Source organism: Astyanax mexicanus, chromosome 21 (genome assembly GCF_023375975.1).
Source record: "Astyanax mexicanus isolate ESR-SI-001 chromosome 21, AstMex3_surface, whole genome shotgun sequence".
Lineage (NCBI taxonomy): Eukaryota > Metazoa > Chordata > Actinopteri > Characiformes > Acestrorhamphidae > Astyanax > Astyanax mexicanus.
The window spans coordinates 33512911-33533058 of NC_064428.1; the positions used below are offsets into that span (position 1 = coordinate 33512911).

The 20148-nt window shown below is 37.7% G+C and overlaps 1 protein-coding gene across 2 annotated transcripts in view; it reads right to left on the reverse strand.

Moving 5' to 3' along the window:
• Positions 1–2624: 2624 nt before the first annotated feature.
• ifngr1 (interferon gamma receptor 1) overlaps positions 2625–20148 on the reverse strand; it is a 29053-nt gene continuing 11529 nt past the window's right edge. The window contains 9 exon segments of one of the 2 annotated variants that reach the window (NM_001360864.1): positions 3430–3658; positions 3720–4304; positions 7483–7622; positions 9997–10153; positions 10454–10464; positions 10466–10468; positions 10471–10632; positions 11708–11880; positions 13484–13604. In NM_001360864.1, coding sequence (NP_001347793.1) covers positions 3969–4304; positions 7483–7622; positions 9997–10153; positions 10454–10464; positions 10466–10468; positions 10471–10632; positions 11708–11880; positions 13484–13604 — 1103 coding nt within the window. In that variant the 3' untranslated portion in view covers positions 3430–3658; positions 3720–3968. 2 annotated transcript variants of the gene reach the window in all.

The following is a 20148-nucleotide window of genomic DNA, read 5'->3' on the forward strand; positions in this document are numbered from 1 at the left end:
TCTGGTATGAGCTACTCACAGGTAAATGTTCTCACACACTTTATCTCCTTTCATCTGTTTTTTAACACAAATGTTTTTTCACTTTCAGTTTTCGCTATTTCGTTCACTTTGATGAACAATAACAATTGGTTACTTAGCAACATTGTGATTATCACACCAGAGCTTTATATACAATAAAAATATAATTAAAAAACAGATGCCTACATCTCAGACTATTTTCTGGAGCCCGACCCGGCCCGAGGAATGTGGTGGGAAATCTCGGCCCCTCGGCCCCTCGGGCCTCGGGTCAGGTCGGGTTCGGGCAGAGAATCTAAGCTCTATGTCACACTGCATGACAATTTATGTTTAAGGTCGTAAGAAAAGCTTATAAAATGTTAAAAACAGGTTAAAAAAGTCTGAAGTACACAAGCAACACAACACAATTAACACATATAGACTGAACTACAAAATTTGTTAATGAAAATGAGTAGTTTATTTAAAAAACATACTACACACACACAACAACTTTCAAAACACAATATTCACTAATACACCACCATACTTTAGCTCTGCTCAATGCTCTACATGTGATTCCCAATCCAATCCCCCTAAGCACCCCTCTAACCCTTGCTTTTTTTTCCAGTCTCCAAGCTCTTCACACACATGAGCCTGGCATTAATTAGTGTTCAGCCAGCCTGTGATTGGTTGACTGAAGGAGAGGGTGCTGAAGATTGGCCACCTTACAGTTCTACTCTCTACTCTAATCCAAACACCCCTTAACGATACATTTAACATGGCTTAAAAACATATGGCTTTTTTGTAGCAACATCATGTAAATCCACTAAATACATAAATTTATAGTCCAGTTATATACAGTTAAGGCAACATATTCACAAATTCATTAAATCGGATTTAACAATTCTCCCAATCTCTGTTATTTACAGCAGTATGTGCTCATATTTAGAGCTGCCAGTTGCCACCAGGCAAGGCAGGTAACCAACCGCTTAGGGCTCCAGGCCAGTTGTGGGTCCCTGAGGGCTAAAAAAAAAAAAAAAAAAAAAAAAAATATATATATATATATATATATATATATATATATATATATATATATATATATATATATATATATATATTTTTTTTTTTTAATTACAGCAGTAGTGCAATTTAGTGCAAAATTTGCAACTAAAAAAGAAAAGTCCATTTCTTTAATAGGGCTTCATCTAACTGCACTCACTCCCTTTGCGAGTGGCGTGCATCAAAAATGTACTTTAATGAGTTCTCTCTCTTCCGAGACAGTAAATGATTGTGCTGTATTGGACTGTATTGTATTTTCCTTATCTGTTATGTAAGATTAGTGTCTATATATTATACTGTATATTTGTATATTTTATTAAGCTTGTTACAATTATTATTACGGTTGCAAATAAATGTATGTGAACCCTTTGGTTCATAGGAGTGTCTGTAGGTCAGTTGAAACTCTTCAGCAGTTGGGGTCATGCAACAGGACAGTGACCCAAAACTCACACAAAAGAATGGCTTGGTAAAAACTAAATCAAAAGGAAAAACAGGTTAAAATTCCTCCTGAACGCCGACGTGTAAGCTGCCTCATCCACACGCATGTGCAGTCATTGTGAAACTGACTGCAGTACACCACATGAACCACATGGCCTATTGACTCCATATAGGCCTAGAGCAGCACCTGTGGAAAGTACCTGCCACACCTCCAGAACCTGAACGCTGAACAATGTCTCAGATCAGTGATTCAAATCATTAAATTAATCGACTCATTATTAAGAGTTAACAGTAGCAGACTGTTTGAGTAGAGTTGAATAATAAAAGTCCATAGAATTTATTCATGAGTAGCTCTATATTCCCTGATTCACCTTAAATTTTCACTTCATATTTACAGATCAAGCAGATCAAGCACAACATTATGACCACCTGCTTAAATTTTTTTGTTTCAGCTCTATTTTCTTAGCTTTTATATTATGATTACTATGATTATGACTATGATTATTATTATTATACTCCTTTTACCTCGTTCTTCAATGGACAGGACCCCTAAAGACCCCTAAAGATAGTGTGTTAATATGTGTGTTATGCACCTGAGGCCAAATTTTAGCGATCTATAGCGCACCGCTCATTTGTGCATAGGCGTAGCTGCATTTAGGGAGTGTCTATAAGTGTCTTTGGTATCGTGAGGCAACAAAAAAATACGTCTATCACACATCGAAACACGCAAAACACATGTTCTCTTAATTCTCTTATTTAATCATGGATGTGTTTTGGGTTGATTTTTGGCGTAACATAAAATAAACCAAATAAAGCAGTGCGCCAGCTGTCATTACCTTTAAGAACCAGGTGAGCTCTGACTTTGGCACGTTCTTATCTTAACAGCGCAGCGCTTTATATTGAGCTGCATTTAAGAGAACAGCAATGTTATTTAATTCTTTATTCTGTTTACTGTTGATGTAAAAGTTAAATTTGCACTCTGCACCGTGTTTATTTGTTGTTTGTTTAAGAAGCGGGAGTGTATCTTAAGCGCTATCCGGACAGGATTAGTTTCTCAGTGAAAAATATTTCACACGTCTACTCAGTGATAAAACTGTTTAATTCGGACTGGAAAAAAAAAACACAACAGGAGGACCGGTGATTTTATTTTATTTTTTTAAGGCTTTCTCGGTCACATGACATCGCGTTTAGTAGCTCCTCCATTTCCACTCGCTGTTGTGTTTTTAATGTGCTTCTCCGTGGAAACGAGGGCCCAAAGTGTAATTACAGTGCGTGGCAGTGGACAAATAGCAATTTTATTAAACGTGAGGTGACGAAACTCACAGATTTGGATCCGGACAGGACTAAAATTACCGGAGGACCACGACAAACAAATTCAGAGATAAATGGTAGATAATTCAGCCTGTAATTTTCTCAGAGGGCTTGCGGAGCCACGCACTCCTGTCTGGCTAAGATGTGATTGAACGGCTGACTGTTGACTGTTGTCAGGGTTTTAATTAGTCAGTGGCACACCTGTATTTTCTGTCGCCAAAATATATATATATAGCAACACGTCAGAAATTAACCTGAACACACCTCACTTAACGCCATTTGCACCCTTGTGCAGGGTGTACCTTGCAATAAGGCTCCTGATCTCTAAATCACTCACTCCCGTTGCGAGTGGCGTGCATTAAAAAAAAAATGTGTTGTAATAAGTTATCCTTCTTTTTGTGTTTAACTGTTTAACTGTTTTCTCCATATCTGTAGTGTAAGATAAGTGGTTATATGATACTGAAAACTGTAGATATTTATTATTAGGCTTTATTAGTCACTAATAAAATAATTACACTATCAACCTATTGTACAAGTTAGCTAATTCCAGTTTTTTTTTACAATAGTGTTTACTTTATAAGGAGAGCCTATTATTATGGAACATGTTAAAGCAAAACTAAAAAGCTCTTTATAAATAATGCAAAAATACTTTATGCATTCTGAATTATTATATTTGTCATTGTGTCAATGCTTTGTAGTAAAATAGTATTAAAATGACAATTAATATTGTTTAGCATAGTTATTTATGGGGGCAGCATTATGACCACATTATTAGGACCAAAAATGCTTCCATTTGTTTAGCTCCACTGCAGTACAATTTATAGTTTTGTTTTTCTGCATACTTTTATATTATTATTATTATTATTATTATTATTATCCTCCTTTAACCCTGTTCTTCAATTTGTCAGGAGCCCTCAGAATAGACCACCACTGCACTGCAGTGTCACAAGCAGATAAGACGCTCAGATCTGATCTCCAAGGGGCTCCATCTAACTGCACTCACTCCCCTTGCGTGTGGCGTGCATTAAAAATGTGCTATACTGAGTTATGCTTCTTGTGGTGGTGTTAAGTGTCTCAGACACGGACGTGCTGCTGGAGTTCTTAAGCACTGAAAGAATGAATCATGGGTGTAGAAAAAGGGAGGTTCTCATTATACGTTATGCTCGTTACGTATTGTAAGTGTTCACAAAGTCCCCAGGGCTAAATTCTGCCCTCCTCTCCAACAGGGGGCCGTGGGGCATGTCGTAACCCGTCTCCAAGCCGCCTATCGCCTCATCTTTACGTTCCTCAGCTTCCACAACAACTTCTGCTTCCTGCACGCAGACGGCACGCGTCCTCCCGGGATCGTCTTCAAGATCCATCAGACTCCCACATGAACGCGTATTGGCTGGTAGGTCGAGCCTGATGGGAATTATGATGACTGGTTCCACCAGGGGATTTCTCTCCACAGGTTCCGGCCCCGCTATCAAAGTGTTGAAAGGGTGAGTGTACGATGTCTCTACCTGTCAAACCAGAAATTAAAGTAACGTAAGTTCACCACACCCACAATGACGCACTTATCTCTATATATATTAGAATTTCAATAAAGTTTTTTTTTGTAGATCAGCAAAGCTTCTGACCCTTTAAAAGCCTGTTCAGAAATATATGGTATATACAGCTCTAGAAAAAATGAGAGACCAATTCAGTTTCTGAATCAGTTTCTCTGATTTTGCTATTTCTAGGTTTCTGTTTGAGTAAAATGTACATTGTTGTTTTATTCTATTTATTCCAAATAAAAATATTTTAGTCATTTAGAGCATTTATTTGCAGAAAATGAGAGAAATGCATATTCATAAAGTTTTAAGAGTTCAGTTATTTAATCAATATTTGGTGGAATAACCCTGTTTTTTATCATAGTTTTCATGCATCTTGGCATCATGTTCTCCTCCACCAGTCTTACACACTGCTTTTGGATAACTTTATGCTAATCACTCCTGGTGCAAAAATTCAAGTAGTTCAGTTTGGTTTGATGGCTTGTGATCATCCATCTTCCTCTTGATTATATTCCAGAGGTTTTCAATTTGGTAAAATCAAAGAAACTCACCATTTTTAGGTGCTCTCTTATATTTTTCCAGAACTGTATATTTTACAGAGCTGTGAAAGTGGCATAGTGTATTTTCCTTTGGTTAAAGAAAAGTTGTAAGCACCAGATACCAAGTGGTGGGCATCAGATACAATCAGTTTTAGGTAATCTGGTGCCCAAAACATAGTATTTGGTTCTATGTGACAGTGACTTTTTTAGGTAGAGAAAGTGGTGGGGGCCAGATACTTTATGGTCAGCACAAGGTACTATGTGGTGAGCACTAGATACTAAGCGGTGAACCTCAAAAACTATGTGGTGAGCACCAGATACTTTGTGGTGAGCACCAGATACTGTGTGGAGAGCTCCAGATATTATGTTGTGAGCACCTGATACTGTGTGATGAGCTCCAGATATTGTGTGGTGAGCACCAGATACTATTAGGTGAGTACTTGATACTAATAGGTAAAAAGCAATGTTTACTGGACCACATAATATCTGGTGCCCACCATTTAATATTTGGTGTATTATCTGATACATATTATCTGATGCTCACAACATAGTATCTGGTGCTCACAACATAGTATCCCTTGCTCTTAACAAGGTACCTGGTGCCCGCCATTTACTATCTGGTGCTCACCACATAGTATGTGGTGTTCACTGCTTAATATAAAAACTGCACAATATAGTATCTGGTCCTCACAACATAGCATCTGGTGCTCACAACATAGTATCCCTTGCTCAAAACATAGTACCTGGTAGGGGTGAAACGATTACTCGAGTAAATCGAGTAACTCGATTAAAAAAATTGATCGATTAATTTTCTGTGCCTCGAGTAATCGTTTATTTAATTAATAAACTCAGCGCGCGGTATTTCCGCGACTTTTATTTTGACAACGCGCTCAGCGTTACGTCACTCTCGCCCGGGAAGAAGGAGACGGAGGTTTGAGCAGCGGCAAAAATGGAAGCGGCGAGAGAAAACAGCGGTTTTAAAGGAATAAAAGCATTTTAGGTTGGAACGGTGACATGTATTCAGTGCAGCGCGTCCTTGCCTCCCAAAACAGCGCGTTTTAATGCTGCACCATCTGAGCTGAGGACAACCGAGAGAGCAGGTAAACATAACTTATAATAAATCAATGAGATTAACATTAATATGCCTTAATAACATAACGGCAGCGCCGTGGAGTGCTTATTAATAGAAACACTGTCTATTACTTATAGTTTATTAGAACAGAGACAAGTTTTCGAATGAATACATGCTTTATCTAAACAGTAAACACAGCGCTGTGGAGTTCAGAATATAAACAATAATAATGTTAAAGTTAGCTACACTGAAGTTACTTTGGCTGAAAACTAAATGCATGATTTCTTCATCTAAGAGTTACATTTGACCGGTGAGACAGAAACTGTGTATGAACACTGTGTTGTTCATATAAGGAAGTGTGTGTCTCTTATTTATTGGATAAAATATTATTGGATAAAATATGAATTACTACTAGTGCCTAATGTGCCCCAATGCGTTCATAAATGCACGGCCATGACTTTATTATTAGACTTATTAGTCTTAGTGATGTAATTAGACCCAAGTAGTCCAACATATAAATAAAGAAAAAAACCACATTTGTAATACTTCTGTTTCACAATTATTCCACAGGTCCTGATATATTTTGGAGAAGTGGCTTGGTGGTAAAAGAATGCAGCACACTGATCCAACACTGGCAGAACTGACAACATCTCTGCTGTTCAGAAGCTAAGATGCACAACACAAAGACGATGTTTATGCCTTTTTTTATTGATTAATACCCTATATTTGATACTTACAAGAAATCCAAAATTGAAAGTAATGTAATTAAATGTATTTTTGTAATTGTGGTATTTATTTCTTTATTGTGGTTTATTTATTTGTATTTGCAATTTGGAAATGTATGTTGTGATTTAAAAAACATAACTTATCTAAACAAGGAAACCAATTGGTCATTCATTATTAAGTGAAATGCCTTTTTAATTGCTCTTTAACAAAAAAAAATGTTTTATCCGATTACTCGATTAATCGAATCGATTTTTACGTAGAGTACTTGATTACAAAAAGAATCGATAGCTGCAGCCCTAGTACCTGGTGCCCACCATTTACTATTTGGTGCTTACTACATAGTATGTGGTGTTCACTGCTTAATATGAAAACTGCACAATATAGTATCTGGTCCTCACAACATATTATATGATGCTCACAACATAGCATCGCTTGCTTACAACATAGTACCTGGTGCCCAGCAAATAGTATCTGGTGCCCACCACCTAGTATCTAGTGCCTCACAACATAGTATTTGATGCTACCACATAGTATGTAGTGTTTACTAGTTAGTATCTAGTGTTTACCACTTAATATATTGTGCTCACCACTCCGTTGTACATTAAAAAAACAGATTTATATAATTTTCAACACTGCATTTGTTGGTAACAATATTAATAATAATTAATATTAATAATATTCTTTGAATTCAAACCAACATGGAAATTTTGCCCTAAATCCAATAATTTGAAAAGCAAGCTAAATTAATCAAACTCCGGCTCTTTTTAAACTGCCGCCATTCTCACCAGATTAACTCAGAGCATTAATTTACCAGGAAATCTGGGAGATTAGAGCGAATCTTCTCCTTGATGTTCTTGTTGATTTTCTTTGCCAAAAACATCATGAACCCTATGATGAGGCCGATTCCCAGGAGCACACACACTGGAATGATGTATACAGTGATTGGGATACCTGTGGAAGAGACAGAGACAAGATAAATACTACATAATAAAAGCACACAGGTGGTGGATCCTAGGGTTGGGCGATGTCTCCTTAATTGGCAGATGACGATGTTTACAGTGTAACATAGCGATGAACGATGATATCGTTGGCAGGGGGTTTGATTAATAAAATACTAAAAATATTTAAAATGAATAAAAAAAAATAATATAAAATAAAATCTCATCTAATAGTGCGCAGAATAATATCAGTTTCAGTTTCAAATAATTGAAACAGCTCACCAAAACCTCAACCTATCCTTTATATTTGATAATATTTGATTAATTTTACGGGTCCTAACTCATCTTAATTTATTTAACTAAACTGAGTTTTTAAATAGTTTCTAGCCTCGCGCTGAATTCAGCTCTGAGCTGCGGAAGAGAGAGAGAGAGAGAGAGCGAGAGCGCAGTGCGGCGCAGCGCATTTTGCCTGATTTCTCTTGATTAAATATCAATAAATATGTGAATTTAATACCTTTTAATACCATATATTTTACTTCACTTGATAGGACCTTTTTTTTCTATTGCAATGCCATGCACGCTTTCCTTATGACTGACACTGAACTGTTTGATCCAGCTGTTATATTATATTATGTTATATTAATATCATTTTAACTTATTTCGTTTCTATGTTTTGAAATTCGTTAGATTATAATTTTGTCAACATTTTGGTTTATTTTCGTTTGTTATTTTTCTGATTATAATAGAAATTACATAATTTATTTTCTTTTGTACATTTTTTAAGGGGCGAGTAACAAAAGTATGTGCATGTTTCTGGAAAAACAAAAACGTGGGCGTGGCATCGCGATGGTTACCATCCATCGCGATGTTGAGTCATTAATGACACAACCTAGTGGACCAAATAATTTCAAATATTTATTTTACTGGAAAATTATAAAATAGAAAGTAGTAGATGAACTAAAAATATTTATTTTCATGTGAATTGCAGACTAATAATTTACATTTTATCTAGACAATCAATTTCTCATAGTTTAGTCTATTCTTATAGAAAAGTTTGAGTTAGTGTAACTCTCCTGCTGCTTAAATGTGAGATAAAGAGCTCAGTAATCTGACATGTGTCTCTTCTTTAAGTTTAATAAAAATAGCACTAAAAAACGAACACCTACTTCACAGATTGTTTTCTTGAGAGAGAATCTAAGCTCTAATTTACAGGAAGAGCAATGTTTTTTATTTTATATTCTGTTTATGGTTAATGTAAAAGTTAGGTTTGCGTAGCCAAGATAGCAATGAACGTCTGACTGTTGCCCTCTGTCTAGGTTGTATTCAGTCAGCGGTGCACCTGTGTTTTCTCTATAGCAATACACCTGAAATGTACCTGAACACCCCTGATTACTTGACCATAACGCCCATCAGTGTAGATAGATTCAGAAGCACTGTTGCCGTAGACTTGAGGTGAGGTGTAAGATAGCAATGAGCTGTAAGGGTGTAAGATGGGGCCTAAGACTGAATTCTCAGTTTTGACTCCTTTAACCTCAGAAACAATTCATGTCTCCTGTCTTTTTGTCTCATGCTATTTCTCCTAAGCAATTTTAGAAGAATCATCTGTGACAAAGTAAATCTCTAAATAAGAATGACAATTATGTTTCCTGAGACATCAAAGATCAACATTTGAGTAATAAAACTGTCCCCTGGTTGTGACGGTCCCAAATCCTGCTGAGCAGGTTTTTATTCACTGCAGCAGGATTTTGAGTAAATAAGATGAGTATGTAAACGAGATGACTCTGACTCTGCTGCAATGAAAACATGCAACCACACCCACTCCTGGTAGATACTGTAACATTAGTAGTTACTGAATCATTTATAGTAGTTACTAATTAATAAATAGTTCATACTGAATCATTTAAATTAGATACTGAATCATTTATAGTAGTTACTGAATAATCTATATAGTAGATACTGAGTCATTTATATATAGCAGATACTGAATCATTTATAGTACATACTGAATCATTTATAGTAGATACTGAATCATTTATAGTAGTTACTGAATCATTTATAGTAGTTACTGAATCATTTATAGTAGTTACTGAATCATTTATAGTAGTTACTGAATCATTTATAGTAGTTACTGAATAGTATAAATAGCAGATACTGAATCATTTATAGTAGTTACTGAATCATTTATAGTAGTTACTGAATAGTATAAATAGCAGATACTGAATCATTTAAAGCAGTGACTGAGTGATTTATGTATAGTTGATACTGAATAATTTATAATAGATCCCGAGTCATTTATACTAGTTACTGAATAATATATAGAGGATACTGAATCAGGAATAGAAAATGGATATGTGCAGAATCTGAAGATCTTACTGGAGAACACTTACTGGGCTTCAGGGAGCCTCTGTAACAGCTTTCTGTTTCCTGGACGTAGGTTTGCCTGATGGATCCGGAGAGGGTAACGCAGTATTCCTCCTGTTCTTTTGGAAACGGTACGGTGCCCTCACACGTGTCCGAATCCTGAGTGCACCTAAAGGAATGTTTCTGAAATGGAGAACAATTGTGAGGCTAATTCTCAGTATGCACATTTTATTTTTATTTTTTATTTTATCCCTTTTTCTCTTAAATATCAAAGGCCTTTCTGCCTTCTGAAGTCAGACTCTGCCTCTTTACCAGCTGTGGTTCCCAGTCTCTTCCACTGTGTTATAATATCACTGACAGTTGGCTGTGGAATATTTAGTAGTGGGGAAATTTTACGACTGGACTTAGAGAGACCCATTGTTTCACTGATGTTTGTAGAAGCAGTCCCAGCATGCCTAGCTGTTTGTATTTGTGTGCACTTACCACACATGAGTCTGTTGAGCGGCTGGTCTTGTTGGGGCAGATGGAGAACTTTAGGATGTCTTCTTTTTGTAGTTGTCGTAGAGCCGGCGTGTCTCTGTAGAGATGGAAAGGGTTTCTGAACTTAACCGTCAGCTGATAGTCTCCTGGTATCAGCTCGACTGGAGGAAACGTAAGATTACCTGAGAACAGAACAGACAGTTGTTTAATACACAGCCTTAAAAATTATGAGTTTCTTTGATTTTAACAAATTGAAAACCTCTGGAATATAATTAAGAGGAAGGTGGATGATCACAAGCCATCAAACCAAACTGAACTGCTCGAATTTTTTGCACCAGGAGTGATTAGCATAAAGTTATCCGAAAAAAGTGTGTAAGACTGGTGGAGGAGAACATGATGCCAAGATGCATGAAAAAAAAATGATTAAAAAACAAAAACCAGGGTTTTTCCACCAAATATTGATTAGTTCTTTACTCTTAAAACTTTATGAATATGAACTTGTTTTCTTTGCATTATTTGAGGTCTGAAAGCTCTGCATCTTTTTTTGTTATTTCAGCCATTTCTTATTTTCTGCTAATAAATGCTCTAAATGACTAAAATATTTTTATTTGTAATTTAGAATAAATGTTGTCTGTAGTTTATAGAATAAAACACCACTGTTCATTTTACTCAAACATATACCTATGTCTCGGGCAGATATGTATAATGATTACAGGTATGTTCTGACTAGACACTTGGGGCGCTATCGTATACCCTGTGCAAGGTGCGTCACGATGCTCATTGCTATCTTACACCCCACCAACCATCTATTTTCACCCCTTACACTTGTGTCGTTTAAATAGCTACGGTGCTTGTAAATATCTATGATGATGGGCATAGTGGTCTGGAAGTGAGGTGTTTTTAGATACATTTCTGGCGTATTGCTATCTTGGCAATGAAAAGCACAGGTGCACTACTGACTGATTTGAACCCTGACAACATTCAAAAGTCAGATGTCAATTCCTAGCTTGGCTACTCAAGTATGCAATGCACTATAACATTATAATCACTTACTTACATACATAAAGTTACATAAGCAGGTCTGGTGATTATTTGATGGTTTATATATAAAAAATATTATTTCACAGAGCAGAAGATTCAACCTTCACTCTATACACACTCTAAAATGATTTAATTCATGTAGTTTTATTTTTTTTTTGCAATTATTTATGTAAAGAATACAAGCATTAAACAAAAACTAATCAAAAATGTACTTACACTGTATGCCATCTTGCTTACTATTATAAGTGAATACTTTGGAATCTGCATATTTGCCATCCTCCGTCTGCACGTCCACTAGGTATCTATTAAAGGCCGGGTCCAGCAGATGCTCTGATATGTTGTATTGAGTTTCCCTCGTATTAATACGTATCACTGTACCGTTGGGCCTGAAACACAACAGAGAAAACCTTTCAGTATTTCTGATTTTTCACAGTTCAGAAAAAGCCCTTCAATTATTTCCAGTACAAAAAGCCTAAACAACAAATGAATACTATAAACTCTACAGACAAAAGTACTGAAACACCTTCTAATAATTTCCCAACTCATCCCATCCAAAAGTACTGAATGGAGCTCCATCATTCCAGAGAACGCTGTTCCACTGCGCTACAGACAGGGCTAAATATTCTATATGAAAAATTCACAGAGCAAAACTCCTCTGTACTACAGAGTACCAAAATAAATAAATAAATACATTTGGTGAGCATAAACGCGGCATACGTGGAGAGCGCACGCAGAAACGTGGATCATTTAAACTGTCTCACTCACACTCACAGTCTCTCTCTCTCTCTCTCACTTTTGCTGTCTTTCTTTCTCTCTCTCAAGCTCATTCGCAGTCCTCCACCTCTCTTTCTCTCTCGCTCACTCACTCACACAATCTTTTCTTTCTTTCTCTTTCTTTCTTTCTCTTTTGCTTACTCACATAGTCTCTCTCTCTCTCTCTCTCTCTCTCAATCGCGCAGTCTTCCCCTCTCTCTCACTCCTGCAGTCTTTCTCTTGCTCTCTTTAGAACTCACTCGCACAGCCTTTCACGCTCTTTCTATCTCGCTCACTCACACTATCTTCCTTTTTTTTCTTTCTCTCTCTCTCTCTCTTTTGCTTACTCACGCAGTCTTTCTCTCTCCCATTCACTCACACAATCTTTCTCTTGCTCTCTCTCAAGCTCGCTCGCACGGATTTCCTCTTTTTCTCTCTGTCTGTCGCTTATGCAGTGTTCCTCTCTCTCTCTTTCTTTCTCGCTTACTCGCAAAGTCCTCCCCCACTGTCCCTCTCTCTCTCTTTCTCTATCACTCACACAGTCTTCCTCTTTCTCGCTTTCTCATGCAATCTTCCTGTATCTCTCTCCCTTGCGCAGTCTTCCTCTCTGTCTCTCTCTCTCTCTCTCGCTAACTTGCGCAGTCTTCATCTCTCTTCCTCTCTCTTTCTGTCTCTCTCTCATTTACTCACGCAGTCTTCCTGTATCTCTCTCCCTTGCGCAGTCTTCCTCTCTTTGTCTCGCTCACTTGCGCAGTTTTTCCATCTCTCTCTCTCTCCCTCTCTCTCTCAGTCACTTGCGCAGTCTTTCACTCTCTCTCTCTTTACCCTGAGATTTTATAATACAATAAAAAATACACATTATACTATTATTACTATCGCCCTCACATAAATACAGGAAAATACCAGCATTTAAAAAACATAACATGATTTTAATTAATTTTTAAGTCATTGACACCAGTAATGTAATTAAATATAATTGTATATAAAATAATCGAATGCTGATATTTCTCCTATATGGTTCCAATAGGTTCACGTTATCACATTATCTACTCCAGATAAGAGTCCTATTCTATTGGCAATATTATAACACAGGGACTGGTTAAGCTTATGTTTCAGATGACAGTAGCTGAGTGTATCATTAGATAGCATCATTAGACATCTGGATATACAGTACAGTGTATAAGAGGTTCTTCTTATGATCACTTATTGAACAATATTAAAACTTACTTTTGTTGTTTGTTAGATTTGAGAGCCAGAATGAATTGCTGCTGATGATGAGAAGACTCCCAGCTCACCACAACTCCATAACTGTCACACATCACAGTCACATTATACAGAGGCGGAAGGTCAGAAGATCGAACTGAAAAACATAAAGGAAGAGAGAGACAGAGGGAAACAATGGAAAAAGTCAAAAATGTCACAAAATGAGGTTCAAGTGACCATTACATGCTCTGTGATTAATTAATCTAAATTCATTTCATTTAATCGCTTTTTAATCTGTACAATTCAAAAGCATTTTAGCTGAGGAGCAAATGAATAAATAAACGAATAAGTGATATAGACTTATAATATATATGTAATGAACATCAGTCAGTATCAGATGCTGTAAATACTGTATATCTCTTACAACAATAGAAAAATTATAAGATTATAGATTATTCAAATATGTCTTAAAGCTCACCTTCCGTCGTTTTTTCTTTCATTTTAAAATGTCTAGTTGTGGTCTCTAGTATGAATGAATGACATGTGAGCCGTTTTTGTAAAAAAAAAGTGCTCAGGTGTCTCTGTATAGCTCTTTTTTAATGGACTGTTTTAGGGGTGTGTCCAAAATGACCGGATTCCAGCTTTGCTCATGAATATTCATACATGCAAACAGCATGCAAATATCTCTCCTCTGATTGGCTAGGAGCACTGCGACGCCCCTCCACCGCTCTGCCGCTCACTGCCTCCCACCTCCTAACTGATGAGCGGTGATGTTGCGTCGCTTCAGCTCCGCCTCTGGGAGTTTCTCGAGCCAAGGTGGGCTGGTCTGTGAGTTTCTGCCTACGTAGGCAGAAAGATAATTCAAAATTCACCCGTTTTTCGGAGGGGGGGAGGGGGGATTTCTTTGCTTAGCTCCTGCAGACAATGGGGGCTGCAAAACAGTTTAATGTGCAGGTGTACACATTCAACTCGGAGAGACCTACTGTATTCCACAAAAAACAAGAAAAATCGGATTTTCGCGGAAGGTGAGCTTTAAAGAATAACTACACTCTATATACTGTAATTATATTTTTACATTAATAGCTGAAATATGTTGCTCTGTATGAATAACATATACCAGCTCTGCTTAAGATGCTTAAAATTAGATGCAAATATTAAGAGAGTTTATATATATTTATATATTTGACCATATATTTTGATCAGAAGTTCACTCAGTCCAAATAAACGAAACAAATGGATGTTCTTAATTTTTTAACTAAAGTACAGTCAAAGATTGTTTTGTGCACATCTTTTAATTTATATGATATGCCCTCAGGCTTTTATTATGAAGCCTGAAATGGCAGATTAGCCATAACTTTTGTTAACAGATGCATGATACTGTAATTGTTCAATCCAGTCTCCAGTTATTGAACTCAGAACCCTGGAATGCAGTTAGCAGCTCGATGCTAGCTAATAGCTGAACCCAGCAGTAAGGAATGGAGGGTGTTAGCATAGATGCTAACTGTATTCTAAGATGAATTAATCGTTGATGTTTTATATCAGAATGATGTTACAGCACTGTATAAAGAAATCTGATTATTTTAAAGGCTAAATAAAAAATAATTATCCCAGTTTATTTACAAATAACACCAGGTATAATAATTAAAAAAAAAAGTTATCATAATTAGTAACATAATCCATAAAGTAATAAAAAAAAAAAATCAGCCTGTTCCAGAAGCAGCCAGGTAAACCTGATAGGAAATGACACTCCCGCCACCATGTTTGACAGTTTGCTGATTAGTGCAGTTTTTGCATGTTGTGGTATTAAAGCTTAAATACACAGTCATGCTAAAAGTCACGGGACAGCAGAATATAAATTAACCATGAAATGTCACCTCAGGGGACAACTTGGGAAAACCCACACCTGTATAAGTTGTGAGGTGTTCTCTTGTGAGTGAGTGACTGAACAATGACTGAACAATGGCTAACGTGCTCATGGCAAGGCAATAGGCTTGTTCGAGATGCGGCTGCGCCTCGCCTTGCTGGTCAGCGAGAGCAGCCGCGTGCAGGTGGGCGGGGTGGAGGAGCGGAGAAGTCAGGTCGGACAGTCTCCACCTGCAGCCCACGTGAACAACACAGGATCTCGCGATGAATGCACTGTTTGTTTACTTCTGGTGTGAATAAAATCGCAAAAGTGAAACAGATAACATGAGTGTTATTAAATTGAGATAAAAACTTGTTATAAATATTCACAAAACATACTGTCATGTTACAGATGTATTGTGTAGTACTAAATTAATAATGGGATTAAATTTTTATTTGCAGACCAGCTTTTCTGTCCTTTGTTCTTGGAAATAAATACATCATGCTCATTTACACAGCTTTAATTGTTTAGCGCATTTCACAACACAAAAACAATAGAAGAAAAGAAAAGTAGATCTCAGTATAATAGTTATATAGGTTTAAAGATAATTAATAAGAGCAGTTCAGGGCGCTTTATAAAACAGTAAAAATGATAGCAGTTGAGCTTTATTATGATATAAAATGCAGATTATGAACAAATAAATATTTTTGAATACTGCATGACTGCTACTAGATATGACAGTGTAAATACTGTGTTTTTTTAAGCGGTTTTAAGGAGATATATATTTTAAAATAAAAAGATTAACACGTGATAGGTGTCGGTGGATCTTCTAACCAATGGGGATTAAGCTCTGTCGTCATCAGGGCGGCTCTAGGCTCCCGCAGTTGGTGGGAAGCAACTGCAGCGCCTGGGTCAGACGGCTGCAGGCAGATTTCACTCGCGGGACTATAACGCCGGAAGTCATCGTCACGTGATGAAGGCGCAGACGCAAGTCGGACAAAAAAACTAACCAGCATGCACCATACCGAGCCAGGCGGCGATCGGACTGCGCAGCGCCGGGTTAAGTCGAACAAGCCTATTGTGAATCCCGGGAGTTGTATTGAGGTCTGATAGTGGGTGTAGATGAAACTGGACATTTCACATACATACATATTTAATACAAGAGAGCCCACACTCATATCCCACCTGTTAGTGCAGAGTTTATTAGCTTTCATGGGCCATACCAAAAGTCATGGGACATGATACTGTTACAGTTTTTTAGTAAAAGAGTAAAGGTGGATAAGTACAGATCTGTAAAAGGTGCTAAAGAAAGAACAGAGATAAAGAGAGAAGAGGAGCTGGGAGGGCATTTACAGGTAAGCATGGTTGGCATTTAGACCAGTTTCTCAAGTTCTAAGCAGCCAACCGACCACTTCACGCTCTGGCACGTCCTACTGCTCATCCGTGAAAAGAAGATGTTATGAAAGGACACTTTGCAGATGAGCACTTTCACCAGACTAAAGTAAACTACAGAGTTGTCTGTATCGTGCACTGGCCATTTTATTAGAAACTTAATACTACACTACGTATGTTTGAGCCAGATAACGAAACTAACTGTAACTAATAGTAAATTGGAGCTACAAGAGACGGAGGGGTTTCCAATAAAGTGGCCAGTCTGAGTGTCACTAACTTACAGTACACCAGCAAAGTGGATCCACTAGAGAGGGGTTTCCAATAAAGTGGCCAGTGATTGGATCCACTATACACCAGAAAGAGAGGAGTTTCCAATAAAGTGGCCAGTGAGTGTAACTAAATTACAGTACACCAGCCAGGTGGATTCACAGGAATGGTGTTTCCAATACAGTGGCCAGGGGAAGTGTCTTTAACTAACTGAACACCAGAAAGGAGGAGCTACAAGAGAGGTGTTTCCAATAAAATGGCCAGTACGTGTAAATTTACCGTACCCCAGCAAGGGGTTTCCAATAAAGTGGCCAAAGTGAGTATATCTAACTAACTGTACACCAGGAAGGAGAAGCTACAAGAGAGATGTTTCCAATAAAGTGGCCAGTGCATTTTTATTTATTGTACCCCAGCAAGGTGAAGCTACAAAAAATTAGGTGTTTCCAATAAAGTGGCCAATGAGTGTAACTAACTGAACACAAGCAAAAGAGGGGTTTCAAATAAAGTGGCCAAGGTGAGTGTATCTAACTAACTGTAAAGCAGCAAAGTGGAGTCACTAGAGAGGGGTTTCCAATAAAGTGGCCAATGATTGGATCAACTATACACCATCAAAAGAGGGTTTCCAATAAAGTGGCCAAGGTGAGTATATCTAACTAACTGTACACCGGGAAGGAGGCGCTACAAGAGAGGTGTTTCCAATAAAATGGCCAGTACGTGTAATTTACTGTACCCCAGCACAGTGAAGCTACAAAAAAAGGAGGTGTTTCCAATAAAGTGGCCAGTGATTGGATTAACTACACACCATCAAAAGAGGGGTTTCCAATAAAGTGACCAAGGTGAGTGTATCTAACTAACTGTAAAGCAGCAAAGTGGATCCACTAGAGAGGGGTTTCCAATAAAGTGGCCAGTGATTGGATCCACTATACACCATCAAAAGAGGGGTTTCCAATAAAGTGGCCAAAGTGAGTATATCTAACTAACTGTACACCAGGAAGGAGGCATTACAAGAGAGGTGTTTCCAATAAAATGGCCAGTATGTGTAATTTACTGTACCCCAGCAAGGTGAAGCTACAAAAAATGAGGTGTTTCCAATAAAGTGGCCAGTGAGTGTAACAAACTGAACACAAGCAAAAGAGGGGTTTCCAATAAAGTGGCCACAGTGAGTGTAACTAACTAACTAACTAACTAACTGTATAGCAGCCAGGTGGATCCACTAGAGTGGGGTTTCCAATAAAGTGGCCAGTGATTGGATCAACTATACACCATCAAAAGAGGGGTTTCCAATAAAGTGGGCAGTAAGTGTAACTAACTGTACAGAAGAAAAAAAGGGGGTTTCCAATAAAGTGGCCAGGGGGAGTGTATCTAACTAACTGTACACCAGGAAGGAGGAGCTACAAGAGAGGTGTTTCTAATAAAGTGGCCAGTAAGTGTAACTAACTGTAAAGCAGCAAGGTGGATCCACAAGAGAGGGGTTTCCAATAAAGTGGCCAGTGATTGGATCAACTATACACCATCAAAAGAGGGGTTTCAAATAAAGTGCCCAGGGTGATTGTATCTAAAAAACTGTAAAGCAGCAAATAGGAGTCACAAGAGAGGGGTTTCCAATAAAGTGGCCAGGGGAAGTGTGTCTAACTAAACTGTACACCAGGAAGAAGGAGCTATAAGAGAGGTGTTTCTAATAAAGTGACCAGTAAGTGTAACTAACTGTACCCCAGCAAGGTGAAGCAACAAAATTGAGGCGTTTCCAATAAAGTGGCCAGGGGAAGTGTGTCTAACTAAACTGTACACCAGGAAGAAGGAGCTATAAGAGAGGTGTTTCTAATAAAGTGACCAGTAAGTGTAACTAACTGTACCCCAGCAAGGTGAAGCAACAAAATTGAGGCGTTTCCAATAAAGTGTCCAGTGAGTGGGATTTGAAAATGATTCATTATAAATGTAATGCAGCAGAATTATTCTGAGGAACTCTTACTGGCAGCCTCAGGGTGAACTCCGTGACTCATGTAACTGTGAACTGCAGTTCCCCGGTGGGACCAGTGACGAGCCCCAGTTCAGCTCTCTCTCCGTTTCCTTGTTTTTTGATTGGGAAACTCCTCAGCTTTCTATGATGTGCCCCTCAGCCTGAGGCATTTCTCTACAGATCAGTTAAATTCTGAGGAACAGACGTGTACGTGTGGAGGAGGAGCTCGGCCGGGAACCTTGTTCACTGTAGTGATCTGACAGAGTGTGTGGCAATAGATGCCAGACAGACTATTTGAGGCTGTGACTTGTTTTCTCCTGGATTTATACCAGCTGCTTTACTTCCTGCCTACACTGCAAAAAAAGTATTAGCTTGTCTGTTTTTGTACAAACTTGAACCTAAGGGACATACTATTCTTAATTTGTAATGGTTAATATGATGTCAGTACACCTTTCCCAACTATAACTGCCCTCTTCAAATCTTCTGGGTAAGCTTTCTACAAGGTTTAGGAGTGTGTTTATAGGAAAATGATCCAAAATCTCTTGGTATAATGAAGCATCAAGAGTTAATTTAACTGGAACTGGCAAGCCTAGTCCAATCCTCAAAAAACAACCCCACACCATAATAATAATAATAATAATAATAATAATAATCGTTCACCTGGCAACCACCAAACTCAAACTCAGAGAAGTGTGTTGTAAAAAAATCTCTTACCTAGTCAAATTTTCTTAAAAATGTAGTCTAAATGTCTAATATTTCTCATTTTGAGATTATTAAAGCAATATCATAAGAATTAATTACAGCTGCTACTCTATGTGGAGTCTATGTATATATATTAGGGGTGGGAATCGTTTACTATCTCACGATTCGATTCGATTCCGATTTTGGGGGCCACGATTCGATTCAAAATCGATTTTTGATTCAAAACGATTTGATTTATAAAAATTTCTGCTTCTGGCTTATGAATCTTATTGAAAAAAGCCTCCAAAATATACACTGGTCCTGAAGCAGGTAATGTGTTACAAAAACAATAAAATGTGCAGGAATGTGGGTCCTCAGTGACAGAGGAATCACTGGGATATCACAATGACGTTAATGAACAATAAATAAATAATAAATAACACTGATTTATTACCAGGCTACTAGCGGTGGTGTGTAGGTGACGCTGCTGGGCTGATGTGATGATAGCACTGGAGCGCTAAAGTTCAGGAGCAGCTGCTGATTAACTAGTTAATTTAAGGT